The sequence below is a fragment of the Capricornis sumatraensis genome, chromosome 19 (assembly GCF_032405125.1).
Source record: "Capricornis sumatraensis isolate serow.1 chromosome 19, serow.2, whole genome shotgun sequence".
In the NCBI taxonomy this organism is placed as follows: domain Eukaryota; kingdom Metazoa; phylum Chordata; class Mammalia; order Artiodactyla; family Bovidae; genus Capricornis; species Capricornis sumatraensis.
In genome coordinates this window covers 49,422,609-49,450,568 of record NC_091087.1, presented here as the reverse complement: position 1 = coordinate 49,450,568, position 27,960 = coordinate 49,422,609, and the positions used below count along the sequence as shown (strand labels likewise).

Genomic DNA, 27,960 nt, shown 5'->3' with positions numbered 1-27,960 from the left:
AATCCTTAGAAACAGATTCAATATAAAAGCTAATACTAATCTTTAAATTCCATTGCATAAAAAGATATCCGCTACCATACTGAAGTGTTGTATATTTTGTATTTGATGTAAACTAACATGTTTATTGCTCTCAACTTTAACATTAACTAATTGGCAGGATATAAAAATTTCCCATAGTTGTATTTATTAAAAAGCCAAATTTTTCCAGTATTTATTCTTATTCAATATTTAGTCAATAAACATTACTGAGTGCCTGCCACATAATCAGGCACTATGCTGTAAGAGCTGAATGACTGGTGAACCAAACAGCCAGGTTTTAACTAAATAATACTTAAGCACCACTTCTTATCTAAAACATAGACTTACATCACTACCTTTTCAAAGTGTCTTTCTTTATATTTTTATAAACATGCTTATTCTGGCAGTTCTTTGAAACTTTTGTTCATGAATCTGATCTCTAAAGGTAAATTTATAAATGATAATGTTTTTAAGACATAAAAATGTTTGCCTGTCATAGAGTTTGTTTTACTGTATGACAATAACAAAACATCAAGGACATCACAAATTCCATTTAACTGTAAGCGTTACCTGAAATGGGAATATTCTGTGAGACTGATAACTGCACGTCTCCAGTTCCTGGTGGCATGTCAACAACCAGATAATCCAGTTGACCCCAATCTACCTAAAAACCAAGATGACACAAATAATATCACTATAAAAACAAATGCGGTGAATAGTGATGTAAACCAAAAAAATGAATTAATAACAAATCTAAAATAATAGCTTTCACTTGAGCTATTACTAAGTGCCAGGGACTATGATGAGGGCTGATATGGATGTATAAAAAACCGTGGATGTATAAGAAACCATCTCTGCTCCTAGCAGACCTTCTCTGACTAATAGGGTTAAATTTTCAGATGATCCCACAAAACACACACATACCATAATGATGATCCCACTGCACAATGTACTTCAGGACCAATAGTCTATTTTCACTGAGAACGGCCCTAATTTTACCTAAGGAGGTCTTAACTTTTTGTCCTTTGAGTTTTGAATAGTGTTTCCTGTAGCAGATCCTACTATAATTTTTAATGTTTATTATTTTTCCTTCATAAAACACACTACAATGAAAACTGAAACTTGATAAGAAAATTTTATAAATGTAATTTTCTAAAGTAATTAACCTTCAATTAAAACAAATAAATTAAGAAAAAAAGAAAATTTTATAAACATAAGTAGATTTACAAACTATTAACATTTGATTATTTCTTTTCAGGCATTTTTCTAAGTATCTATATGGCATCTGGTCCCATCACTTCATGGGAAATAGATGGGGCAACAGTGGAAACAGTGTCAGACTTTATCTTTTTGGGCTCTAAAATCACTGCAGATGGTGATAGCAGCCATGAAATTAAAAGACGCTTACTCCTTGGAAGGAAAGTTATGGCCAACCTAGAGAGTATATTAAAAAGCAGAGACATTACTTTGCCAACAAAGGTCCGTCTAGTCAAGGCTATGGTTTTTCCAGTGGTCATGTATGGATGTGAGAGTTGGACTGTGAAGAAAGCTGAGTGCCAAAGAATTGATGCTTTTGAACTGTGGTGTTGGAGAAGACTCTTGAGAGTCTCTTGGACTGCAAGGAGATCCAACCAGTCCATCCTAAAGGGGATCAGTCCTGGGTGTTCATTGGAAGTACTGATGGTGAAGCTGAAACGCCAATACTTTGACCACCTCATGCGAAGAGTTGACTCATTTGAAAAGACCCTGATGCTGGGAGGGATTGGGGGCAGGAGGTGAAGGGGACGACAGAGGATGAGATGGCTGGATGGCATCACCGACTCGATGGACATGCGTTTGGGTAAACTCCAGGAGTTGCTGATAGACAGGGAGGCCTGGCATGCTGCAATTCATGGGGTTGCAGAGTTGGACACGACTGAGAGACTGAACTGAACTGATACCTAGAAAAATGCTCAGCCTCAATTAGATAGGTATCAAGGATACTTCAGGGCTTCCCTAGTGGTTCAGTCGGTTTTTAAAGAGTCTGTCTGCAATGCAGGAGACCTGGGTTTGATCCTTGGCTCAGGAAGGTCCCCTGGAGAAGGAAATAGCAACCCAATCCAGTATTCTTGCCTGGAAAATCCCATGGACAGAGGAACATGGCAGGCAACAGTCCATGGGGTCCCATGAATCAGACACAACTTAGTGACTAAACCACCACCACTACCAAAGGTACTTCAAGCTCTTTTCTCCTCAAATGGTTCTTCCTTATGAATCCCCAGTTTCAGCAAAAGGCCGTAGGGTCCTCTCAGTTGCCTAATGCAAAGACTTGGGATCATACTTAACTTGTTCCCTTTCCCTCACCAATTGTATTATGCTTTATAAAAAATCTCTGAAATGTATTCACTTCTCCTTCTGCATGGCCAAGAACCCAACATGAACCACCACATTCATTTATCACCAAAATCTCCCAACCAATTTCTCTGTATCAGCATTGCCCATACAGTCTATTCTTGATACCACAGAAAAATATGATTTGATAGTGCAGTGTTTTTTTTTTTGTTTGTTTAAAACTCCTCTATTGCTTTTAGAATAAAGGCTAAGCTTAAGCTTTAGAACTTCTGCCTGGTCTTCTTTACTTGCTAATTCCTCCTCATTCTTGAGGCTGCAGCTTGAAAGTCACTTCCCATAAATGTCATTAAAAATTAGATATGGTTGTTCATTCATTCAACCAACAAATGTTTACTGAGTATCTACTATATATCAGGCATTGAGCAAAGTAATTAGTAATTGAATAGTATCACGGTCCTTTCGTCTCACAGCATTTACAGTACAGAGGGAGAGAGATATTCAACACAAAATGATATAACCTGTGCAAAAAAGGTTAGTGAGAGAAATTGAAAGATCAACATAGCTGAAGAGGAGTGCAAGAGGAAAGATGGCATTTGTTTACTATTGTTTCAGTATCTATCTTCTCATGAAACTGTAGATGACTCAGAATATCTAACACAGAATGGACACATAGGAGATGCCCAAGTTTTCTTTCAAGGAATGAATGAATAAATACATACATGCAAATACTTAAAATTTTTAAAAAAGGAAATGGAAGTTATACTGTGTATCCTGTTTCTTAAAACTTAATAATGTGAAATAAGCCTTTTCCATAAAATCACATATTCTTAAAATAGGATATTGGGTCTGACGGATTCATTTATGTTTTAACACATTTTTTCAACATATGTTTACTGAGAAATGATTCCAGGCACTGTTCCAGGTGATGAATAGACAGCAATGAAAAAAACAGTCCGAGCCACTAGGCAACTATAGTTTTAGTGAGGGAAACAGGTAGATAAACAGAAAGACAAAGAGTAAAAAGTACTACAAAGAAAACAAGCATCCCTTTCTATACAGAATTACTTGGTTCCCGATTTGGATATATCCAGATCAAACAGCAAGAGACATTTTTAAAGTCTTCAATTTCTGAGTTTCAGAGAGCGGGTAGTAAGAGTTCAGACAGCTAAGAATTTATCAAAGGAGTTCTTTGAGTCTCTTCAGTTCCCAGGGTCAGATAGTGAGGAACACATGAAGCAGAGAGAAAAGGAATAGAATGTGGTGTCAGGGACTACCTTCGACAGGGTGGTCAGAGCCTGAAGTGAGAAAAATAACATGCAACTGTTAGAAAGCATTCTAGGCAGAAGCAATGGCAAGTGGAAAGGCCCTGCGATGGGGATATGCTTGGTGCACCCACGGAATAGCTAGGAAGGCAGCACAGCCTTTCTAAAACAGCACTCCTCCAACCACCAGTTTCTTTCCTTCTCTGAAAGTGTTTTTTCTTGAAAACATTTATCAATATCTGACATTATATACTGACATGTCTTTTAGGAATTCTATGATATTTCTCAAACACAAGTACTTGATACTGATTTAACAACACATTTTAAGAGAATGATGAAATAATGAACATGAAGTAGTTCATTTTCACTATGGTGTTTCTTGGTTTGAAAACAGTTATCCCTAAGTCACCCATGGCCACCATCTATGAAACTATTTACAAAAAAGATAAAAGATATTTTTCATTTTACATCCTCTACGCTGACACTCCCAGCACTGGCAGACTGACAAGCCTCTTTGTTTCAGAGGACATCAAATGACTAGCGCCAGCAATTTATAATTGTTGTTCCTTGGCATTTCATCATATTTATCACATTGGCTCCAATTTCTTACATCTTTAAAGAGAATTCCTATTATATTTCTGAGAAACTAAAAATACTACACTGTTAAGGCAATGAATTTCAAATGACTCTTAAACTGAATTCAAAATGGGAAAAATAAAAAACCTGGCCCAGAACCTTCATCACACATAGTAGGCATTTCACCAAGGATTGCAGACTTGAACTGAACTCAGTATCTGACTTCCAGTTTTATAGCATTCACTAATATATCAATAGCAATATATGTTGCTATTAATGAATATATAATAATTAATATAAAGTTAACATAATTAACATATTATTGTTGTTCAGTCACGTCTGACTTTTTGTGACCCCAATTAACAATTAACATATTAATATAATACTGAAATGAAATGTTAGTTGCTCAGACATGTCCAGCTCTTTGCAACCCCGTGGACTGGGGCTCACCAGTCTACTCTGTCCATGGGGTTTCCCAGACAAGAATACTGGAGTGGGTTGCCATTTCCTTCATGAGATCTTCCCAACCCAGGGATCAAACCCGGGTCTCCTGCATTGCAGACAGATTCTTTACCAACTGAGCCACCAGGAAAGCTCTGAAGGAATATAATATATTAAAATATACTGTCTGCCAGAAAGTTCCAGTTCTCTTATAAAAGAACTACTGAAGCATTGACTTTAGAAAGATTTGGGGATTCTCTACATTCTATTCAGTGCAGATTTACTCACATAAATTATTTATTACTAAATGCAGGGAAATAAGTACTAGCAAAACATCCAGGCGTCTAATTTAGTAAAACCCAGCAGCAGATACTTAAGTGTAAAGAATCTGCCTGACAATGCAGGAGACGCAGATTCAATCCCTGGGTCAGGAAGTTCCCCTGGAGAAAGGAATGGCAACCCACTCCAGTATTTTTTCCTGAAAAATCTCATGGACAGAGGAGCCTGGTGGGCTATAGTTCATGGGGTCTCAAAGAGTCAGACACAACTTAGTCACTGAGCACATATGTATGTGTCATGGAGCACACACAACTTCAGTGGTCTTCTCTAAGAATAAGAATGCAAAGTCAGGAACGCCAAACTAGGTGCAAAAGTAAATATTTATTTAGAATGTAAAAGAAATCATCATAACCTGTTAGCACCATAGAGTTCCTTTCTCTGAGACCTCCTGAACACCAGAAATGCTTACACAGAAACTGTCCCTGCCTGCAACCGGCTTCTGCTCTCCACTGAGAACATTCTACAACCCGACTGTGTGGAACCCTGAACTTAAGCTTCATTACCTTCAAGGTAACTCCACCTCTGGTAAAACCTTCTCAGCTCCCTCTCAGGCTCTAGACTTAAAGGATCCCAGTGGCACAGACTGAGCCAGTCTAGAAGTGGAGTTACCAAGGCGGTTCAGAGACGCCCTATGGATAAAGAGGCAGCGCTGCAGCGGAGAACCCAGCAATGCAGTTGGGAAGTCAAATAGGTGCATTGTATCTGAAGAGGCACATAAACAGCATAATAGGAGAATTAAAAAAAAAAATCCAGCGGTCAGGGCAATTGAGAAGGATGGGATGTGGTACAGATTAGGGGCAACAGTTCAGACCTCAGTCTGCCAACAGAAGCTCTGTGCAAGATATCTCTTTTACACAGTTATATGTAACTTTTAATTTCCTCTAAAGTGTTTGAGATACATGACTTTTGGAATCAAGTCAGTCACTGAGCTTTTGTCCAAAGTCATTCAAATAACATTAGAACAGCTGTTTTTTCGTTTGTCTTATAAATATGCATTTGTAATTGCTAAAACAGCACATCTTATGGTATTGCTTTTTTAAACTGCTCTTTCTCTGTTATTAAGACAACCAACACTTGAAGGTTATGCCATCAGAAATAATTACTAAATCTCTGTTAAATTATTTTTATTTTTTGTCCTTATCTTACTATTTATCTTTTTTGTCAACCTTATTCAGGGAAAATATTTCAGCTAGCACCAACTCGGGTAATTTTAGGCTAATATGTCTTCCCCAAACAATATTTTGTGTTTTGTATTCAAAATAATGCCTGATAATCGGAGAGAAACCCAAAAACTCAAATAAAGGTAATTCCCTCTTTTCTGAGGAATGACTGGGAGATAAAAGTGTGTCTTATATTTGGACAGATAAGGTTATGAAGATAGCAGGACATCAGTTGTGAAGAGTATGGTGCTATGAATGGGTAAAGAAGATGGACCACTTCCTTCCACGGCTATTTCTATTAAGAAGCTGACCAAAGCAGCACCTATCAAGCCTCGATGCAGAGGATGCTAGGAGTACGAGTGCAAAGTGTCTGAGTTGTGAGTGTTAAAAAGAAACAGCCCATGGATGCATTCCGGTTTCAGCTTCTCAGCTGGCTGGAGCAGTGTACCAGTCAGCCTCCGGTGTAGTGGTCTCCATCATGAGCACTGCGCAGGCCACATTTAAGTACCACAGGGTCAAGACATGCTTTTCCAAAGCAAAGGCAGAGTGTCCCAGCTATCCTAGGTTTGCAAGCAAGGTCAATGGGAGCCAGGTGAAAACAACATCAGCCAGGGTGGGCCCTGGGTCCCTGTGGATGCAGGGAGGAACATCACTGCCAAGAAAGAAGAGCTAGAGTTATGATTTGCTGGAGCCAAAGTAGTGACCAAGAAGAATTACACTCCTGAGGACAAGAAAAAGGTGTGACTTAAGAACAAAAAGACAAATCATGAAGCAGGAGAAATGGGAGAAAAATCTAGATTGAATGATTTAAAAGTGGACTGTATCTTGAAAACCTATTCATACAATGCTTAAAATATTCCATCAGTAACAGAGCAAATTCTAAAGGAAGCTGGCTAAGTCAGACATTGCTTCTTTCCTTCCTGTCTGCTCTTAATTAGTCCTTGAATAGTTGGTTGACTCTTAGGCCCACTTGATGCGTAAAGAGTAGATCTCAATGTCGTGTCCTGACATCTGACTCTGGCCATCCATCTGTTGCTCCTTCTATCCTGTACCAAAGTCCTGCTACCTCTCCCTGATTTCCTGGTTCTCCAACCACTGTTAGGCATGATTTAACCCTAATGGCAATGGCACCCCACTCCAGTACTTTTGCCTGGAAAATCCCATGGACGGAGGAGCCTGGTGGACTGCAGTCCATGGGGTCACTAAGAGTCGGACAGGACTGAGCGACTTCACTTTCATTTTTCACTTTCATGCATTGGAGAAGGAAATGGCAACCCACTCCAGTGTTCTTGCCTGGAGAATCCCAGGGACAGGGGAGCCTGGTGGGCTGCCGTCTACGGGGTCGCGCAGAGTCGGACACGACTGAAGCGACTTAGCAGCAGCAACCCTAACGGCAAATAGAACAGTACTTGTATTTTGTTCAGAATCCCAGACATGAAACCATGCTACCTCTGGCACAGGAGATGCAGATAACCTTGTTTCAGACCCATGGACAAACTTGTCAGGCAAATCACCAAGCTACTAGGATTTTTGCTTCAACTAACTTCCAAGGTTTGAATAGGTCTTCAGCTCCAAGAATTCTAGGTAATTATTTTTATATAAAATTATCCCCTCAACTTCAGTGTAAGTTCCCTGACAGAAGAGTCCATTCTCTATGCATCTCTAAACTCTCCACAACTAATTCCCTCCATAATGAACCAGTGTTCAGTGTTCAATCCATATCCACTGAGAGTAATTCTGGGTCAATTTATTACACTATTAAAACTAATTTTTTTGCCATGTGAAGTACCTTTTACATAAAATATAGATCTAAAATAGAACAGAAATTAGGATTAAGTCTGAACCATGGTTTTTGCTCTGCCCAGTGGCTTATTCATAAAATCATATAACATTTTATTTTGGTTTCAAGAAGAAAATTGCTACAAAGATGAAATTATTTAAATAACAAATAATGTAATAAAAACTTGAAAAATTCCACTTGAGTTGATAACCTACTGACTTGTAGAAATAAATGATACAACAAAATTTAATGAACATATCCTTGAGATTATTTTGATAAGAGCTAACCCAGTTACATGGTGAAAACACATTATTCGAGTTATAACAATGATCTAAAACTTCTTTAATATTTTCATTTATTTCAGATGAAAATTCTCTTGTCCATTTTTAAATTTCTTCCTTGCCACAGGAAAAGAAGGTGGGGTGGAAATGCCTTAAATAAATCCCTCCAGATACTACCAACCCAAATGACAGCAGTAATGTTCTGAGAGAGAAAGAAAGAGAAACTTTACGCTTTATCCTTCCCTTTAACATCATATTTCATTTCATTTTATCCTTCTCTTTAACATCATCTTCCATTTCGTTAACTGAGCCTGACAACATGGATAGCGTCAATTCACAGGTGACTTCTTACCCCGAAGTTGATAGATGGGCCAATCTTTGGTAACTCTACCCAGTTTCTGAAGCAATATTTAAAAGCTTATCCAATTCCCAAGTCCAGCCCACAGACACCCAGGTACATCCACAGTACAACTCAAACAGTAAAACTTCACGGTATAAAAATTATAATGTTACCACAAAAGAAAGAATATATCAGTTAATTATGAGAACATCTCTCTAAGTTCTCCAGACTCCTGCTTTAGACCAACTGCTTAGACATATAGATGTTCATAACCTAGGAAGATGATGTTAATAAAGGATAGGACTGCTACCAAAAAGGCCTAAAATATTACAAACTTGCTTGAAAATCAAGATGCTTTTATTTTTAAAAAATACTATGGGGAGGGAGGTGGGAGGGATGTTCAAGTGGGAGGGAACATGGGTAAACATATGCCTGATTCATGTTGATGTTTGGTAGAAACTAACAGCAATTATCCTTCATTTAAAAATAAATATTTTAAAATTACTAAAAGATATTTAAAAAATAAGAATTCTCCTTTGTTTTTATTATAAACCTAAAGGCTGAAGCTTCAGAATTTTTTTTTTTAGGTAGGAATAACAAACCACCTTACTAACCTAATTTGCATGCTTAGTCACCCACTCATGTCTGACTCTTCATGACCCCATAGACCACAGCCTGCCAGGTTCCTCTGTCCATGGGATTTTCCAGGCAAGAAGACTGGAGTGGGAAGCCATTTCTTTCTCTAGGGGATCTTTCTGACCCGGGGATCAAATCTGGTTCTCCTGCAAAGCAGGTGGATTCTCTACCATTTGAGCCACCAGGGAAACCCAACCTAATTTGGGACAGTTTATAAAATATATTTAGATGTATAGGACTCTCTTTAAGAAAATTAAAAACTATAATACTCTTTTTAAAAAACTCCTTAGAAAAAAGACTGTATTTCCGAGGATCCGAGGTCCTGAAGGAGGTTCTTAAAGATATTACAGAACTTGGGGGACTTTCTGCTCCTGGAAAGCAATCTACCCAATGTATTAAGAGTACTGAATGCTAGGGGTGATCTGACTAACTGTTCCAGATGATTTCTTGAGCTCCAGTTACCTGCCATCTAGAGTCCTACACGTGAGCCTTATGGTGCATCAGGAGGAACTGGGTTAGTGAACAGGGAAGAGGTGGGGGGAAGGGTCTGCAGGTAACAGGTAAAGGAGAGCAAATGGAAATGAGTAGTTTTTGAGAGTCTAAGGTAGATACATTTATGTAACACTGCAAAATAGGCATTATAATTTCTTTCTTATAGAGATAAGAATATTGAGGATTAGAGAAGTTAAGAAAGTTGCCCAAGGTAAGGTTAATGGTGAGTGATAGAGTTGGGATATAAATTCTGGTCTGTGTGACTCAAGTCATGTTTCTAAGTCTCCCAGAGAATTAGGAGCAGCATGACTATTCCATGCCCATTCTCCGAGGCCTTGTTCTATTAGCACAACCCCAAGAACAATTGAGCTTTACTATACCACTTTTTCAGAGTATGATAAAAAAGTAAACACTACAGACTCACAGAAAATTACTTGCTTACATAATGTAAGTAAGAAATAGAAGAATCATTTGTTTCCTTACTTTTTTCCCCTTTACTGGTTAATTAGAATGATGTTTCCTCTATTTCTGAGTATTTTTTATGGTATGTCATAGTGTTCTTTCCTTACGTAATTCTTTAAGAGTCTTTCACATATTAAAGCAAGATCAACCAGTCAGTCCTAAAGGAAATCAACCCTCATCTCTGAATATTCATTGGAAGGACTGATGCTAAAGCTAAAGCTCCAATACTATGGCTACCTGATGCAAAGAGCCAACTCATTGGAAAAGACCCTGATGATGGGAAAGATAGACGGCAGGAGGAGAAGGGGGTGACATCCAACATCTCATGCTGGATGGCGTGAGATGGTTGGATGTCATCACTGACTCAGTGGACATGAGTTTGAGCAAATTCTGGGAGACAGTGAAAGACAGGGAGGCCTGGCATGCTGCAGCATATGGGGTCACAAAGAGTCAGTCATGACTGAGTGAACAACAACAACAAATTAAAGTAAGGGTCTTATAACCATGGAAATGTTGACTATGTGTTATTAAAGAATATTAGTAGTAATAATAATAACCCACCACTAAATTTTGGTTTTATTTTCAATCAATAAATCATTAATGAATCATAAATCATAGAATCATCATTCTACCAACCATTTACACACAAAAAATTATGTGGAGCAACTGTCTGAAACAAAGTAAATAACTTCTAAAGACTAAGACAGAAAATAAAAATGTTTTTTTGAACATTTTGAACATGTTTTGAACAATTTTGAACATGGTGTTTCTTAAACTGGCCCACTAGGTTTTAATCCAAAAATTTAAAGATCTAACATCAAATAGAAAACCAACTGTGAGGAATTTATAGCTCTATATGCAGCTATATTTTATATATGAGCTATTATAATGCAGCTTTTAGATTTCAAATTCTGATTCAGACATTAATTACTATGATTAAAAAAAAAACGGCATTGGAAAGAAGGAATTCAGCAAAAATCGAGACTATGAATCTAGCTGGATATAGATAAGAATCCAGATAGCTCCTTATCAAACAGAAGAGTTCTAGTCTGGGAAACTGGTATACCTAAGTTCCAATCATTTTTGTCTCTAATTAACTATGTTACCATGGGTCAACTAATTAACCTCTGCGGCCCTAACTATTCTCTTCTGCTAAAATCAAGTGTTTAAATTAGATAATCAGTAAGATTCCTTCAAATAACTTAAAAAAAGAAAATGTGACGATGACTTGTGTAAACTGAAAAACACTTGTGAGAGATTTAAGAGAAAAAAGTGAATAGAAAGTATTCTTATCCAAAAGCAGCAAAATGACAACACAGGCTTTTTTTCTAATTTTTTTAATGGGAGCACTTTATATAAAAATAAGAAAGATAAAACCAAACTGGTATATTTAACAAATTTATTTCATGGAATAATCCTATTTCTTATGGAAAAATTAGCTGAATTTTACAAAGAAATATAAATTTGTTTTGATCAGTCCTGACTACCATCCTAAAATACCTCATTCTGGCTCATCTAGGAATTAATATGTTCTATCTCTATAAAATGTCATAATTTACAAAATAGATTCATCTGGAAAAGTTGTATGGGGAACTACCACTGAGGTAAGGAGTGGGGAGGGGATTCAATCACAGATTCTTAAAGGTGGAAGACCTAACCCAGTTTTCCCACTAATACAAAACTTCTTTCCATAAACATTCATGACGGAGATATACTTAGTTAACAACAGAAAGTTCAAATCATTCCGATGCATATCACACATTCAAATACAAATCGTGGAATAATTTACACACAAGGAATGGACAAAAGTTGTCACTTAAAATTCTATTTTTTCTTCTGCTATATATAAGATCAGTTTACTTTAACTTACTTTATTTCTCCCTAAACACAGCTTAAAATATGCTCTCTTTTCTGATTTGCCTTTGTTGGTATGGTGGTTTAGTTGCTAAGTTGTGTCCTACTCTTGCAACCCCATGGACTGTAGCCTGCCAGGCTCCTCTGTCCATAGGATTTTCCAGGCCAGAATATTTGAGGGGGTTGCCATTTCCTTCTCCAGGGGATCTTGCCAACTCAGGAATGGAACCCAGGTCTCCTGCACTACAGGCAGCTTCTTTACTGACTGAGCTACCAGGGAAGCTCTTTGTTTGCTATGGGAACCTCTATTTATAAAGACCTTCTCCTTTTAAAAATATGAATAATCACCTACTAAATTATAAGGGTTTAACTTGAGACTACAGACATATACTTGGGCTTTTAGAAAAATAAAAAGGATTAAATATGTAGAATAATTTTTGTAAACTGATGTGTTTTTAGTAAAGGAAAGATATCAGCAGTTTCAGGTATAAGGATTGTGTGAAAGTGTCAAAAAACAGGTTAGTCAGAAAGTCAGATATTAAGGTTTTATTATTGATTGCCTGAATTTAACCAAGCTGCTTAACTTTTTGGTGCCTCTGTATCCTCATCTTGAAATGGTTTTCAACAGAGAATTTCAGAGAGAGCAGGGACTCTGGAGATTATCTTGTACAAAATCCTTTTTACAGATCAGCTCAATCGCTGAGTCATGTCTGACTCTTTGCAACTCCATGGACTGCAGCACACCAGGCCTCCCTGTCCATCACCAGCTTCCAGAGCTTGCTCAAACTCATGTCCATTGAGTCGGTGATGGCATCCAACTATCTCCTCCTCTCTTGTCCCCTTCTTCTACCTTCAATCTTTCCCAGCATTAGGGTCTTTTGCAATGAGTCACTTTTTCACATCAGGTGGCAAAAGTACTGGAGCTTGAGCTTTAGCATCAGTCTTTCCAATGAAAGTTCATGACTGACTTCCTTCAAGATGGACTAGTTTGATCTCCTTGCAGTCCAAGGGACTCTCAAGAGTCTTCTCCAACACCACAGTTCAAAAGCATCAATTCTTCAGTGCTCAGCTTTTCTTTATGATCACTCTCATATCCATAAATGACTACTGGAAAAACAAAAGGTTTGACTAGAGGACCTTTGATAGCAAAGTAATATCTCTGCTTTTTAATATGCTGTCTAGGTTGGTCATAGCTTTTTTTCCAAGGAGCAAGTATCTTAATTTCATGGCAGTCACCATCTGCAGTAATTTTGGAGCCCAAGAAAAGAAAGTCCGTCACTGTTTCCACTGCTTCCCCATCTATTTGCCATGAAGTGATGAGACTGGATGCCATGATCTTAGTTTTTTGCATGTTCAGTTTTAAGCCAGTAAAAATCACTCTCCCTTTTCACTTTCATCAAGAGATTCTTTAGTTCCTCTTCACTTTCTGCCATAAGAGTGGTGTCATCTGCATATCTGAGGTTATTGATATTTCTCCCAGCAATTTTGATTTCAGTTTGTGCTTCATCCAACCTGGCATTTTGCATGACGTACTCTGCATATAAGTTGAATAAGCAGGGTGACAATATACTGCCTTGACAAACTCCTTTCCCAATTTGTTCCATGTCCAGTTCTAACTGTTGCTTTTGGACCTGCATACAGGTTTCTCAGGAGGCAAGTACAGTGGTTTGGTATTCCTGTATCTTTAAGGATTTTCCACATTTTGTTTTGATCCATATAGTCAAAGGCTTTAGCGTAGTCAATAAACAGAAGTTCATACTTTTCTGGAACTCTCTTGCTTTTTCTATGATCCAACAGATGTTGGCAATTTGATCTCTAGTTTCTCTGCCTTTTCTAAATTCAGCTTGATCATCTGGAATTTCTTAGTTCACATACTGTTGAAGCCTCGCATGGAGAATTTTTAGCATTACTTTGCTAGCGTGTGAGAAGAGTGCAACTGTGTGGTAGTTTGAACACTCTTTGGCATTGCCTTTCTTTGAGACTAGAATGGAATCTGACCTTTACCAGTACTGTGGCCAGTGCTGAGTTTGCCAAATTTGCTGGCATATTGAGTGCAGCACTTACACAGAATCATCTTTTAGGACTTGAAACAGCTCAACTGGAACTCCATCACCTCCACTACCTTTGTTCGTAGTGATGCTTCCTAAGGCCCACTTGACTTCACACCAGGATGTCTGGCTCTAGGTGAGTGATCACACCATTGTGGTTATCTGGGCCATTAAGATCTTTTTTGTATAGTTCTTCTGTGTATTCTTACCACCTCTTCTTAATATCTTCTGCTTCTGTTAGCAGAAGATAGCAATCATACTGAAGATGTATGTAAAAGATAAAAGACAGCTAACATATTGTTAGCATACCATTTCTATCCTTTATTGCACCCATCTTTGCATGAAATGTTCCCTTGGTATCTCTAATTTTCTTGAAGAGATCTCTAGTTTTTCTCATTCTATTGTTTTCCTCTATTTCTTTGCACTGATACTAAGGAAGGCTTTCTTATTTCTCCTTGCTATTCTTTGGAACTCTGCATTCAGATGGGTATATCTTTCCTTTTTTCATTTGCCTTTCACTTCTCTTCTTTCCTCAGCTATTTGTAGCTTCTAAGACAACTTTTTTGCACTTCTTTTTCTTGGGGATGGTCTTGATCACTGCCTCTTGTATAGTGTCATGAACCTCCGTCCACAGTTCTTCAGGCACTCTATCAGATCTATTCCCTTGGATCCATTTGTCACTTCCACTTTATAATTGCAATGGATTTGATTTAGGTCATATCTGAGTGGTCTAGTGGTTTTCCCTTCTCTCATCAATTTATGTCTGACTTTGGCAATAAGCAGTTCACGATCTGAGCCACAGTCAGCTCGAGGTCTTGTTTTTGCTGACTGTATAGAACTTCTCCTTCTTCAGCTGCAAAGAATATAATCAATCTGATTTCAGTATAGACCATCTGCTGATGTCCATGTGTAGAATCATCTCTTGTGTTGTTGGAAGAGGGTGTTAGCTGTGACCTGTGCATTTTCTTGACAAAATTCTGTTAGCCTTTGCCCTGCTTCATTTTGTACTCCAAGGCCAAACTTGCCTATTACTCCAGGTATCTCTTGACTTCCCACTTTTCATTCCAGTCCCCTATGATGAAAAGGACATCTTTTTTTGATGCTAGTTCTAGAAGATCTTATAGGTCTACAAAGAACCATTCAACTTCAGTTTCTTCGCCATTAGTGGTTGGGGCACAGACTTGGATTACTGTTATACTGAGTAGTCTGCCTTAGTGACAGAGATCATTCTGTCATTTTTGAGACTGCACCCAAGTACTGCATTTCAGACTCTTGTTGACTATGAGGGCTACTCCATTCCCTCTAAGTGATTCTTGCCCACAGTAGTAGATATAATGGTCACCTGAATTAAATTTGCCCATTCCAGTCCATTTTAGTTCACTGATTCCTAAAATGTCCTGTTTGACACTTCCAGTTTACCTTGATTCATGGACCTAACATTCCAGATAAAGAACTGAAACTGAGAAATCAGATGATTTGCCTAAAACTTACTCTGCAAAATAGAGATAATAAAAATACCTTTGTCTGATATATAGAGGCTTTTTCTGAAGCAGAAATGAGATCACTAATTTTCTAAAAAGCATTAAATAATTATATCGTATCATATTGAAAAAAGATACTTTAAAGAGCAATTTGTCATATAGTGCAAGTCAGTACTAAAATTTTTCAATGAGCATATCATGTCTATTCTTCTAATCAAGTGCTAAGAAAATATGTGTCAATTTCTGAGGTCACCACATTACAAAATGATCTGAAAATGTAAGTTTAAAATATATTTTCCATATGTTTAGATGTCATCAGTTCAGTTCAGTTCAGTTGCTCAGCTGTGTCCGACTCTTTGTGACCCCATGAATCCCAGGACACCAGGCCTCCCTGTCCACCACCAACTCCTGGAGTTCATCCAAACCCATGTCCATTGAGTCAGTGATGCCATCCAGCCATCTCATCCTCTGTTGTCCCCTTTTCCTCCTGCCCACAATCCCTCCCAGCATCAGGGTCTTTTCAAATGAGTCAACTCTTCGCATGAGGTGGTCAAAGTATTGGAGTTTCAGCCTCAGCATCAGTCCTTCCAATGAACACCCAGGACTGATCTCCTTTAGAATGGACTGGTTGGATCTCCTTGCAGTCCAAGGGACTCTCAAGAGTCTTCTCCAACACCACAGTTCAAAAGCATCAATTCTTTGGCACTCAGCTTTCTTCACAGTCCTACTCTCACATCTATACATGACCACTGGGAAAACCATAGCCTTGACTAGATGGACCTTAGTTGGCAAAGTAATATCTCTGCTTTTTAATATGCTATCTAGGTTGGTCATAACTTTCCTTCCAAGAGTAAGCGTCTTTTAATTTCATGGCTGCAGTCACCATCTGCAGTGATTTTGGGGCCCCCCAAAATAAAGTCTGACACTGTTTGCACTGTTTCCCCATCTATTTCCCATGAAGTGATGGGATAAGCTGATTTAAATGGCTTTTTGCAAATTAAAGGAAATTTTCTCACCAGTAAAATTAAGCATGAAACCATTGTGTCAAAGTACAATTTAAATTATGTAAATGACTAAAAATAAAGGCTAAGAAAAGAGCAGAAAAGTCACATCTGTTCTTTGAATATATTAATTAAATTTCTACATTTTAGTGACCTGTATCCTGTTCCTGTTAAGTAGACCTGTCACCTACATATGTGAAGAAAAAACAATAAATGTACTGTCTTAAGTGATTTTTCCTAGTGAAAACTAAAAATGTAGCAGCTAGTACAAACAACCAAGCTATGTTTAACAAAGGATTTTGAGAAAAATTAAGGATGGAGAAAGAACAGAGATGAAGATGATACAGATATAGATTGGAAGCAGGTTTGTGGATAGAGGGGGGAAAACACACAAAACAATCTACTTCCCATCTCATCCGAATTTCCCAACTTCCTAAACTACATAATTACTTTAGAAGTACCCAAAAGACATCTAAGAAACCTGAAACAACCAAATTGCAAACAAATAGAAAAACGGACTGAATTTTATGCATCTCATTAAAAGACCATTAAATGAACAGCTGTTCCTTCATTCTCATTTATGAACACTGGTCATTATATCCAGACTTGTTCACAATCATCCTGTCCCCTAATGAGCAAGTGAATGTGGTAATGTATCTAGAAATTGTTCTTTCCTAAACAGGTATCTGGTGTTTTCTTATTTATCTTAATATTGCAGATCACACATTAATATGCATGTCCAAAGCCAGAATATAAGAGGGTACACAGAATCATCATTATGGAGTTTAACCCTAACTTAGAAATTAATTCCAGCATCTGCACGTGCCAAGTGTTGCTCTAGACACTGAGAATACAGCAATGAACAAACTAACTGAAGCTCCTGTGCCCGTGAAATGGGGATAGGAGGTCAAAAAACAAACCAAATCTGGTATATCACTTGTAATCTTGATGAAAGTCATCTTTTGAGACCTCAGTTTGTTGTCTATAAAACTGGAAATTAATATTACTAAGTATCACTAGACTCTTCTCAAACAAAAACTACACCAAAAACCTGTAAATCAATAGAACTTGCACTACAATTCTCCCTAATCGATCCCTGCCTCCAGTGGTAGAGACGTAACAGAATGCAGTCCAGAGTAGGAAGTGTAAGCCATGCCATGAAACAGAAGAAAAATAATTGGATAATGGTGAGACTCAATACAAGTGTTAGCTGCTCAGTTGTGTCAGACTCTTTGCGACCTCATGGACTTTAACCCACCATGCTCTTCTGTCCGTGGAATTCTCCAGGCAAGAATACTAGAGTGGACAGCCATTCCCTATTTAGTCCCGACCTAGGGACTGAACCCTGGTCTTCTGCATTACAGGCAGATTCTCTACCGTCTGAGCCACAACTACCTCTAGTTAGTAAGCTATGGTTTCTCAAATAAGATAATCATGATATATATTGCTATTCTGGAACATATTTTCTCTTAGTTTCAGTACTATTGTCCAGAGAAGTCATTTTCAATTTAAATATCATGGCTGTCTGTTTAAAAATCTTTGTTATCGACTAGACTACTGTTTTCAGATTATGAATTTCAAGGCACATTTAACATGAGAATTCTTTTTTCTCTTTCAGTTGAAAAATAATATTAATAATTTTATTTAATATGATGAACACATACTTTTTCAAAATTGCATAAGAGTAGGCATATACTATGAAGTTTCATTTCTTGCATTTAAAAGAGTTTGATTTCTTGCATTTAGGGACTTCTCTGGCATTCCAGTGGTTAAGATTTTGCTTTCCAATGCAGAGGGTGTGAGGTCGATCCCTAGTTAGAGAAAGGCTCTAACATGCCTTGCAGCCAAAAAAAACAGAAGCAATACTATAACAACTACTCAATGAAGATCTTAAAAATGGTCCCCATTTTAAAAACAACAGCAAACTAGTTATTGAGGAACAAATTAAGGGTTGAAGTTCTGACCAAGCTACTTTAGCATCAGAAAGCAAGGATATGTGGTTGTAAGAAATTAACTCCGTGAATCAGGTATAGTCTTAGTAATTCTGAAATATTAACATATAGGACAATAAGTCAGAGTAGAGAAACATATGTGGATTCCTAACATAAAATGTAAGTTAATTTTATGGCCTTAATCAATCTGTTGGTATCTGCTCTCTCTCTCTGAATTCCTCAATCAATGACCTATTAAAAAATAAAAACAGGAGTGAAGAAAGACCAACAGTGAGAAAACTAAGGCTAAAACTAGAGCACAAACCAAGAAAACTGGAAGAAACGTGTACTAACAGTAGAACCAAGCTGCTATCCTGTTTAAATAGTAAATCTCTCTCTAAAGGGCAGACGACAAGCCTCATTCACCTTTGTATCTTCAGGCCAGGTACATACATGCCCAATAAAAAGTCTCATTCTGTTGAAAAACAGAGACAATCAAAAGAAATCTTCCACAACCTCCCACCACCAAAGCTACTGACCTTCGTCACCACAGCCCACATTCTTTCCATATAAAATACTGCTTTTCAATAACAGTTACCCCCATCCCTTCTATCTCAATTCCTCTTCCCAATTTAGAACTAGTCTGCTGTTCCATGATCAGTTCTAACCATTGCCTCCTGACCTGCATACAGGTTTCTCAAGAGGCAGGTCAGGTGGTCTGGTATTCCCATCTCTTTCAGAATTTTCCACAGTTTATTGTGATCCACACAGTCAAAGGCTTTGGCATAGTCAATAAAGCAGAAATAGATGTTTTTCTGGAACTCTCTTGCTTTTTTGATGATCCAGTGGATGTTGGCAATTTGATCTCTGGTTCCTCTGACTTTTTTAAAATCAGCTTGAACATCAGGGAGTTCATGGTTCACATATTGCTGAAGCCTGGCTTGGAGAATTTTAAGCATTACTTTACTAGTATGTGAGATGAGTGCAGTTGTGCGGTAGTTTGAGCATTCTTTGGCATTGCCTTTCTTTGGGATTGGAATGAAAACAGCTTTTCCAGTCCTGTGGCCACTGCTGAGTTTTCCATGTGTTGCTCTACTGGCAGATCCCTATTCACCTGCTGAAGGACTCCTGCACACTTCTGTTTAAATGTAGACCCCACACCCCAAATGACCCACAGAGGAGTGGTGGCAGGGCCTTAATCAGTCCCAGGACTCCAGTGCCAGCAGCACTCCTACCCTTTGCACTACATGGATAGCCATGAACTCCAGCAGCACAGACCACCTCCCAAACTCACTGGTGAAACAGTTCAGTGAACTATGTGAGACTGTAGCTCCCAAACTGACTCCTTCCCCAGAGCCTGCTCTGCCTCCAGAGGCACCCTCATCTTAACTGGAATTGCCTGTGGGCATTGGTAATCCCTTGAAGACCAGACATCATCTTGACGCCAGACTGAGCTTCCTTCCGGACAGGAAGAAACAGGACAATTCACCAAAACCCCTATGGCCAGCCTTGAGAGACCCCGAGACTCTCCAATCTTCAGGTTCTAAGTGCAATGGATGGAAAATAAGGTACTAGAGAGGTCTCTGCTCACCATCCTGTAGGATGACAACTCCCCCAGGACCCTGTCACAGGTAAGCAGCCTCCTTCCTTGAGTGAAAATGCTAGAGAACTAAAAGAAGGGAGTTTGGGGAACTGAATGACTTCTAAACACTGGAGGATGAGCTTGGGAGCAAGGCCAGGACCAGAACAAGGGAAATCCGCATTTCCTTTTGTGGAGAACTAGGCCCTATAGCACAAGCTGGAATCAAGATTGCCAGGAGAAATATCAATAACCTCAGATATGCAGATGACACCACCCTTATGGCAGAAAGTGAAGAGAAACTAAAAAGCCTCTTGATGAAAGTGAAAGAGGAGAGTGAAAAAGTTGGCTTAAAGCTCAACATTCAGAAAATGAAGATCATGGCATCCGGTCCCATCACTTCATGGGAGACAGATGGGGAAACAGTGGAAACAGTGTCAGACTTTATTTTCTGGGGGCTCCAAAATCACTGCAGATGGTGACTGCAGCCATGAAATTAAAAGACGCTTACTCCTTGGAAGGAAACTTATGACCAACCTAGACAGCATATTCAAAAAGAGAGACATTACTTTGCTGACTAAGGTCTGTCTAGTCAAGGCTATGGTTTTTCCAGTAGTCATGTATGGATGTGAGAGTTGGACTGTGAAGAAAGCTGAGCGCCGAAGAATTGATGCTTTTGAACTGTGGTGTTGGAGAAGACTCTTGAGAGTCCCATAGACTGCAAGGAGATCCAACCAGTCCATTCTAAAGGAGATCAGTCCTGGGTGTTCTTTGGAAGGAATGATGCTAAAGCTGAAACTCCAGTACTTTGGCCACCACATGCGAAGAGTTGACTCATTGGAAGAGGCTCTGATGCGGGGAGAGATTGTGGGCAGGAGGAAAAGGGGACAACAGAGGATGAGATGGCTGGATGGCATCACTGACTCGATGGACATGGGTTTGGGTGAACTCCAGGAGTTGGTGATGGACAGCGAGGCCTGGTGTGCTGCAATTCATGGGGTTGCAAAGAGTCGGACACGACTGAGCAACTGAACTGAACTGAGGCCCTATGAGACCCCGGAGCCTGATGAAATTCTGTCTTTATAGCCCTCTCCAGTACTCTTGCCTGGAAAATCCCGTGGATGGAGGAGCCTGATGGGCTGCAGTCCATGGGGTCACGAAGAGCCAGACACGACTGAGCGACTTCACTTTCACTTTCCACTTTCATGCATTGGAGAAGGAAATGGCAACCCACTCCAGTGTTCTTGCCTGGAGAATCCCAGGGATGGGAACCTGGTGGGCTGCCATCTATGGGGTCACACAGAGTCGGACACGACTGAAGTGACTTAGCAGCAGCAGCCCTCTCCCACGGAGACAGGAAAGGCTCATTTTCTCTGACTCCTCCTCAACCTAAGATAGGGCTATAAATGAATGAGCACATAGGTAACGTAAAAACTCATTCTAAAGGCAATTCCAGAAGAGATGTTCCCAAAAGTGCAATTATCCAAGGCAACATCCTTGGAGTAAGTATATTATGTCATGTTCATTTCTATCTTATTCTCTACAATCTCAAAGCTAGTGCTTTCTACTTGACAAACCACAATAAACTAGCATTAAATAAAGAAATAAATGGGGAAATGAGCAAAAGAGCAAACAAACAAGCTCACTTAGAATAAAATATGTCTTGACCAAGAGTCAAGTCTGAAGAAGTTCCACTGTCTCCCTAACAGGAGATAGTGAAGGCGAGAAGCATACAGCATCTTGTTTCCAGTGGAAAGGTCATGATCTAAGACTCCTGTGTGCCAAACACGGAGGATACTGAGAGGAACACCCCAACTCTGGAGCCCAAAATGTGCGGTGGAGTGGAAGTATCCTGAGGACACAAGGAGGAGAAAATCTACCAGTCTTTTGTGTCTCTACTTATAAATATTAGTACAAAAATGATTTTACCAATGAAACATATCATTTTATTCAACAACCATAATGAACAATTTCCTTAAGCAATTATTTTGAATGACATCTCCTCATATATGTATGTACATATTTTTATTTGTACTTATTTTTACAGGCTCATTCCTGCTATGCATTCACCTATAAATTATTTCTCAGTTCCTTTCTGATGGAAGATATAATTGTAAGTGTCTGTTATTCACATGAGCCAAGAAATGTTTGCCAAATTTTTATATCACATATAAACACATATCACAAAACTTAACCTCTACTTATACAGATACAAAAAACAGCTTTTAGACACGATGTGACATTAATTACCCAAAATACAAATATTTTAAAATAAATGCTAGGAGAAAATGTGTCATTTTGTGAATTTTAAAAAACCTTTCTGAAGCTTTGCTACACAGTTAATTCTCCCACATATGAGCCTTTGAAAACATTAAAAATGAAAATGCCAGCTGAATATTAAACACTTTCATTAGGCAACAGCAGTATATACTGTTACTATTCCAAATGTAAAAGATTAATAATTCACCAGTTTTACAAACATTTCATTGATTCTTCCAAATGTTTATTAATGTTTGCATCGGCAGGTATTCACCTGAAGTGCTGGGAATTTAAAAGTGAACATGCTAGTCAAGATCTTATCATTACCACTATGCAGCTTACACTCTAATGGTGGAAACTGTTAATAAATAAATATAAAAGAAAATGTCAAATCACAGTAAGTGTGACAAATAAAATAAGATGAAATGATTATCACAGCCAGCTCTTCTGGGATGACACTAAAATGAGACCTGAAAAAAAAATTAAAATGAGACCTGAATTTTAAGAGGGAATAGACACTAAAGGTCCAGGAAAAGAGGGTTGCAGATAGAGAGAATGGCAATTTCAAGGGCCCTAAAATGGGTATGAACTTGCAATACCTAAGAAAAAGGAAGAACTGCACTGTGAACAAAGGTAAACATGGTTGAGATGAGCTAAGTAGAGGTCATATTAGGTAGAACCTGCTAAAATAAATACTCTTGACTATAGCCACAGTGACTTTTTGTTCTGCTTCCAATTTTATTAAAGGAAGTTAAGACATATGTGAGAAAAGCAAAATGGATCCTGATATCTTTATTATCCAGTTTCAACAATTATTAATTTATAGCTGGTCTGGCTTAATCTGTACTTTTATTCCCTACCTACTCCTTAGACATCATTTCATTTTAGTATGTACCTCTAAAAGATAAAGACTCTTATAAATATAACCACAATCAATATTATCACCATTATACATTATTTTCAATAATAATTTATTACAATTGTCAACTATGTAGATAGTGTACAAATTTCCCTGTGTATCACTTTCTGAAAAAGCTTACTGGTTCAAATCAGAATCAAAATAAGGCCCAGATGTTGCAATTAATCAGTTCCCTGACCCTTTAAAGCTATAAATCATTATTCCTTTACTTTTCCTCCATGTAATTTATTTGTTGAAAAAACTGAGTCCAAGATTTTCCAATTCTGGATTTCCTGACTGCACCTCCCTGTGTCACTTAACATGTTCTTCTGTCTCTTGTATTTCCTATAAACTGGTAGTTTAATCAGATTCAGGTTAGAATTTCAAACAAGACTGCTTCATAGCTTATGCTACGTACTCTAAACAGGAGGTAGATAAACATATTGTAGACTCTCTCTGTCTTTGTCTCTCTCTTTATATATGTATATAGATGTTGTGCTGTGTTAGTCACTCAGTCGTGTCCAACTCTGTGCAACCCCATGCACTGTAGCCCACCAGGCTCCTCTGTCCATGGGGATTCTCCAGGCAAGAATACTGAAATGGGTTGCCATGCCCTCCTCCAGGGGATCTTCTCAACCCAGGGATTGAACCCAGGTCTCCCACATGGCAGGCGGATTCTTTACCATCTGAGACACCAGGGAAGCCCAAGAATACTAGAGTGGGTAGCCTATCCCTTCTCCAGCGGATGTTCCCAACACAGGAACTGAACCAGAGTCTCCTGCATTGCACGTGGATTCTTTACCAGCTGAGCTACCAGGAAGTCTATAAATATATATATACGCAACCAGTGTTAATTACTTAGATCTATTATAATATTTCATTAAGAGTTATAAAATGCTGATAACTATAATTCTATCATTCCTTCTTTATCAGCTGAAATATTTCTATAAAAAATTTTCTTCATCAATTTTATGGTTAATAATACAGGAAAAAAAATACTTGATTTTCTTTATATTAAAGTTCTCCAAATAATAAGATGGTTGCCTAGCATATGGATGATTTTAAGCAGGGAAGGTTTTAAAGATCATTCTGAATATCATTTGGAGAACAGAGTGAAATATAAGAAAGTGAAAGCAGAGATATCACCTAGGAGGCTCCTGCACTATTCTAAACAAATGATGATAGATTATACTAGGTTGGTGGAGAAGATGAGAGAAGTAGACAGATTTAAGATCTATCTGGAATGTAAAATCTATAGAATTTGCTGGTAAGTTGTATATATAAGGTAAGGGAATGAAAGAAATTAAGAATGAGTCCTAGATGTTTGGCCGGAACAACTTGTTATGGGAAACCCTAAGGGAGGCACAAATTTAGGAATCAGAATCATCTAGGTAATGACAGGGATGAAATTAAGTCAATATTTACCCAACTTATTATTGTCTTTTTTTTCTTCCTTATCCTAGCTGAAGATAATTAAAATTTTCAGGAAAGAGAAATAAAATACTGTTATTTGCTGTTTTCTATAAATAATATTTCTGCTCAAAATAATATAAATTCCTACTTTTTTTCTTAGAGAATTCATTTTCTCACCATATCCCTTCATACATATATTAACAAAGAATATACTGGATTACAAATTTCAAAGAATAGTATTAAATATTAATTTAACCCACATTTATTATCAATCTTTTATATTTTCTAATGTGTATGCTATGCAGTACTAAGTTGTTTCAGTCCTGTCCAACTCTTGGCAACCCCAGGGACCATAGCCTGCCTGGCTCCTCTGTCCATGGGACTCTCCAGACAAGAACAGAGTGGGTTTCCATGCCCTCCTCCAGGAGATCTCCCTGAGCCAGGGATTAAAACCATGTCTCTTCAGTCTCCTGCATTGGCAGGCAGATTCTTTACCACCAAGGCCATCTATCTGGGAAGCCCGTATCACCTAATAGGTCACCACAAATAAGGGATATACAAAGAGTCAGGATACAGAAAAAAGGAGAAACAGATTAAAACATTACCATTTAATAAGTATTAATGAAATTAATCTTGGGGGAATACTTCACTTTTTAGAAGCTAATTTTCCAAACTCCCATTTCTATGTGAGTAATAATAATTGAATAATAATTGAATAATAATAATAATAATAACTGAATAATAATTCAAATTGTCCTGCTGTTTTCCCTTGCCTCTTTCTACAAAGGAAGATGTGGAATGTTTAAGAGAGAAAAGAAAGAAAAGAGTCTAACCTTAACATATCGTCAATAACAACAAAAATAATTAAAATTACCTTCTAAATGACAAGATTTCTAAAGATATATTATCTAAATTTTCATACAGGAAAGGAATATCAGATGTGTCACAAACTATTCCTATATATAGAACTTTTAGAATGTTATTCCGTTTTGATAATACACATCTACAAAATATCTGATATTATTAACAGTTAACAAATCACTCCTTTACATAATGTGTTATTCATATACACATTGTATTTCTGGATAATAGTTTACCAACGCTTTTGATCGCCATTAGGTCTTATAACTATGTGTAAATATACCTTATTTAATAGGAACTGGGTTCCAGACTAGAATATCTTTCTTTTTAATATGCAAATAATAGCTCTGGGTTATAGTTTCCAGCCTCAACAGTGTCGTGTTAATTGGGCTCTACTGGACTACTCAGAAAAAGTAAAAGAAACAGTTTTTTTCAGCTAAAAATCAAAGTATAAAGATAGAAAATAGGATAAGCACAAATACAATTCCAAGAGAGATATCCTGGACCTACAGGGAATTGATGAAAGAAGTCTGCCCATAACATTTTTGCACCTGTTTTATATCCCTAGATATGTTCCAATGTCTCCTGGTTTACAGTCCAGGGGAACTTGAATAAAATTTGTATCCTACTATTATGTGAAAACTATATAAATCTTAATTATGTTGAATTGATTCATAGTGCTTTTCAGTCTACTATATCCTACTTTTCTGTCTATTCATTCTATTAATTTTTGAGAGTTTGATATTGAAACTCCTACTAGAAATCTTTAATTTATCTTTTTTAAAAAAATAATTGCAATATATAGTGAAACTGTATGTAACCTTGTTCGGTATTTTCCAAGTCTCCTATAAATGTGTTATCATACTTTAAACAAGAAAAGAAGAAAGGAGTCTGAGTTCATTTAGAAAAGCAAAGCCATTAAAATCAACAATAAAAAACCTTCAACATAATGTACACATTGAGAGCGAAAGTGGCTCAGTTGTGTCTAACTCTTCACGACCCCATGGACTATACAGTTCATGGAATTCTCCAGGCCAGAATACTGGAGTGAGTAGCCTTTCCCTTCTCCAGGGCATCTTCCCAACCCAGGGATCAAACCCAGGTCTCCCACATTGCAGGTGGATTCTTTACCAGCCAAGCCATAAAGGAAGCCCAATGTATACATTAAAATACATAAAATAATTCTATTAACCCATGCACAGCTATAAAATACTTTGAATTATGAAATAAAATTGTCCCTTAGGTACTACATTTTATTTTACTTTTAAATGCTTTTTTTGACACTTATTTTTAAAGAAACATAATTAAGTGCTCTGTGATCTGTGTATTTTTCTTATTCAGAATCATGATGAATGTTTTAATGCAAATCAGTTCCATCAACAGCTTTATAGATGACAAATTGTATTTTGAATATAAATTATTCAAAAATGCAAAGTCAGAAGATTCTAAACAGCTTGTTTAAATATAGAATGCACAAATTTCAGACAATGTATCTATTCATTATCTGTAATACAAAATAGGTCCTTTTATTTATGTATGTGACATAAGACTAACTTACTTAGTCTCAAATTTCTTTACTACTCTACCTTCTCCATGTAAAAGATCACATTTTTTCCCATATCTATTTCATTCCTACTGGCTCCCTCTTGGTAAAATTTTCCCTATGTGTCTTCTTTTTTCATTCTCCTTATCTAGATGCTAAGACTTCCCCAATGTAAATAACTGACAGTCTGTTTCTTCATTAACTTTCTAATATATTATCCTTAATCTGAGTAAGGTGAGAAACAGGGTCATGGGCTAGCTTGAAAAGAAGCAAGCCACGTATTTGCATCCCTTTAACCTTTCTGATTACTATTTCTTTGAAGAAGTATATGAAGTCACTTAGTTATGTCTGACTCTTTGCGACCCCCTGGACTGTAGCCTATCAGGCTCCTCCGTCCATGGGATTTTCCAGGCGAGAGTACTGGAGTGGATTTCCATTTCCTTCTCCAGGGGATCTTCCCAACCCGGGGATGGAACCCAGATCTCCCGTATTGCAGACAGATACTTTACCATCTGAGCCACCAGGCTATTTCTTTGATTTCCTTTCAAAAGGACTCTGCTTAGTCCTATCCTCAATTATAAAGAAATAGTGCGACATAGTTCCTGAGGAGTTGGTTAGAATGTCATCCTAATTACTTTAAATTAATAGAGACACAGATCCAGAATTTCAAAGATGATATGATCCTGGGGGAAAACTGTTTTCTTGATTTAGGTTGATTAGCACCAGGATGAAAAGGTAGTACCACCATGAGGTGTATGTTTTCCAAGCAAACCAGACAGATTTGGTTTCATCAAGTAAACCAGAAGGATTTGGATTCACAACAAAACAGGATACTCCCTCATCAGAAATATTTAGAATCTTAAATTAGATGAGAAATTCAAAATTGAAACGAAGATGCCTTATAGAGAATACCACCATAACTTGTAATAAACAGTAATTAGAGTTACTGTGGCTTTTAAGAGTCATATAACACA

General features: G+C 37.7%; 1 protein-coding gene across 1 annotated transcript in view; it reads right to left on the bottom strand.

Annotated features, from left to right (window-relative positions):
• The window catches only part of NUBPL (NUBP iron-sulfur cluster assembly factor, mitochondrial), a 228,472-nt gene that overhangs the window by 59,770 nt on the left and 140,742 nt on the right, over nt 1-27,960 (bottom strand). Inside the window, exon 7 of the mRNA XM_068991271.1 lies at nt 589-682. Within this exon, the coding sequence (XP_068847372.1) occupies nt 589-682 (94 nt within the window). The remainder of the gene's footprint in view (nt 1-588; nt 683-27,960) is intronic.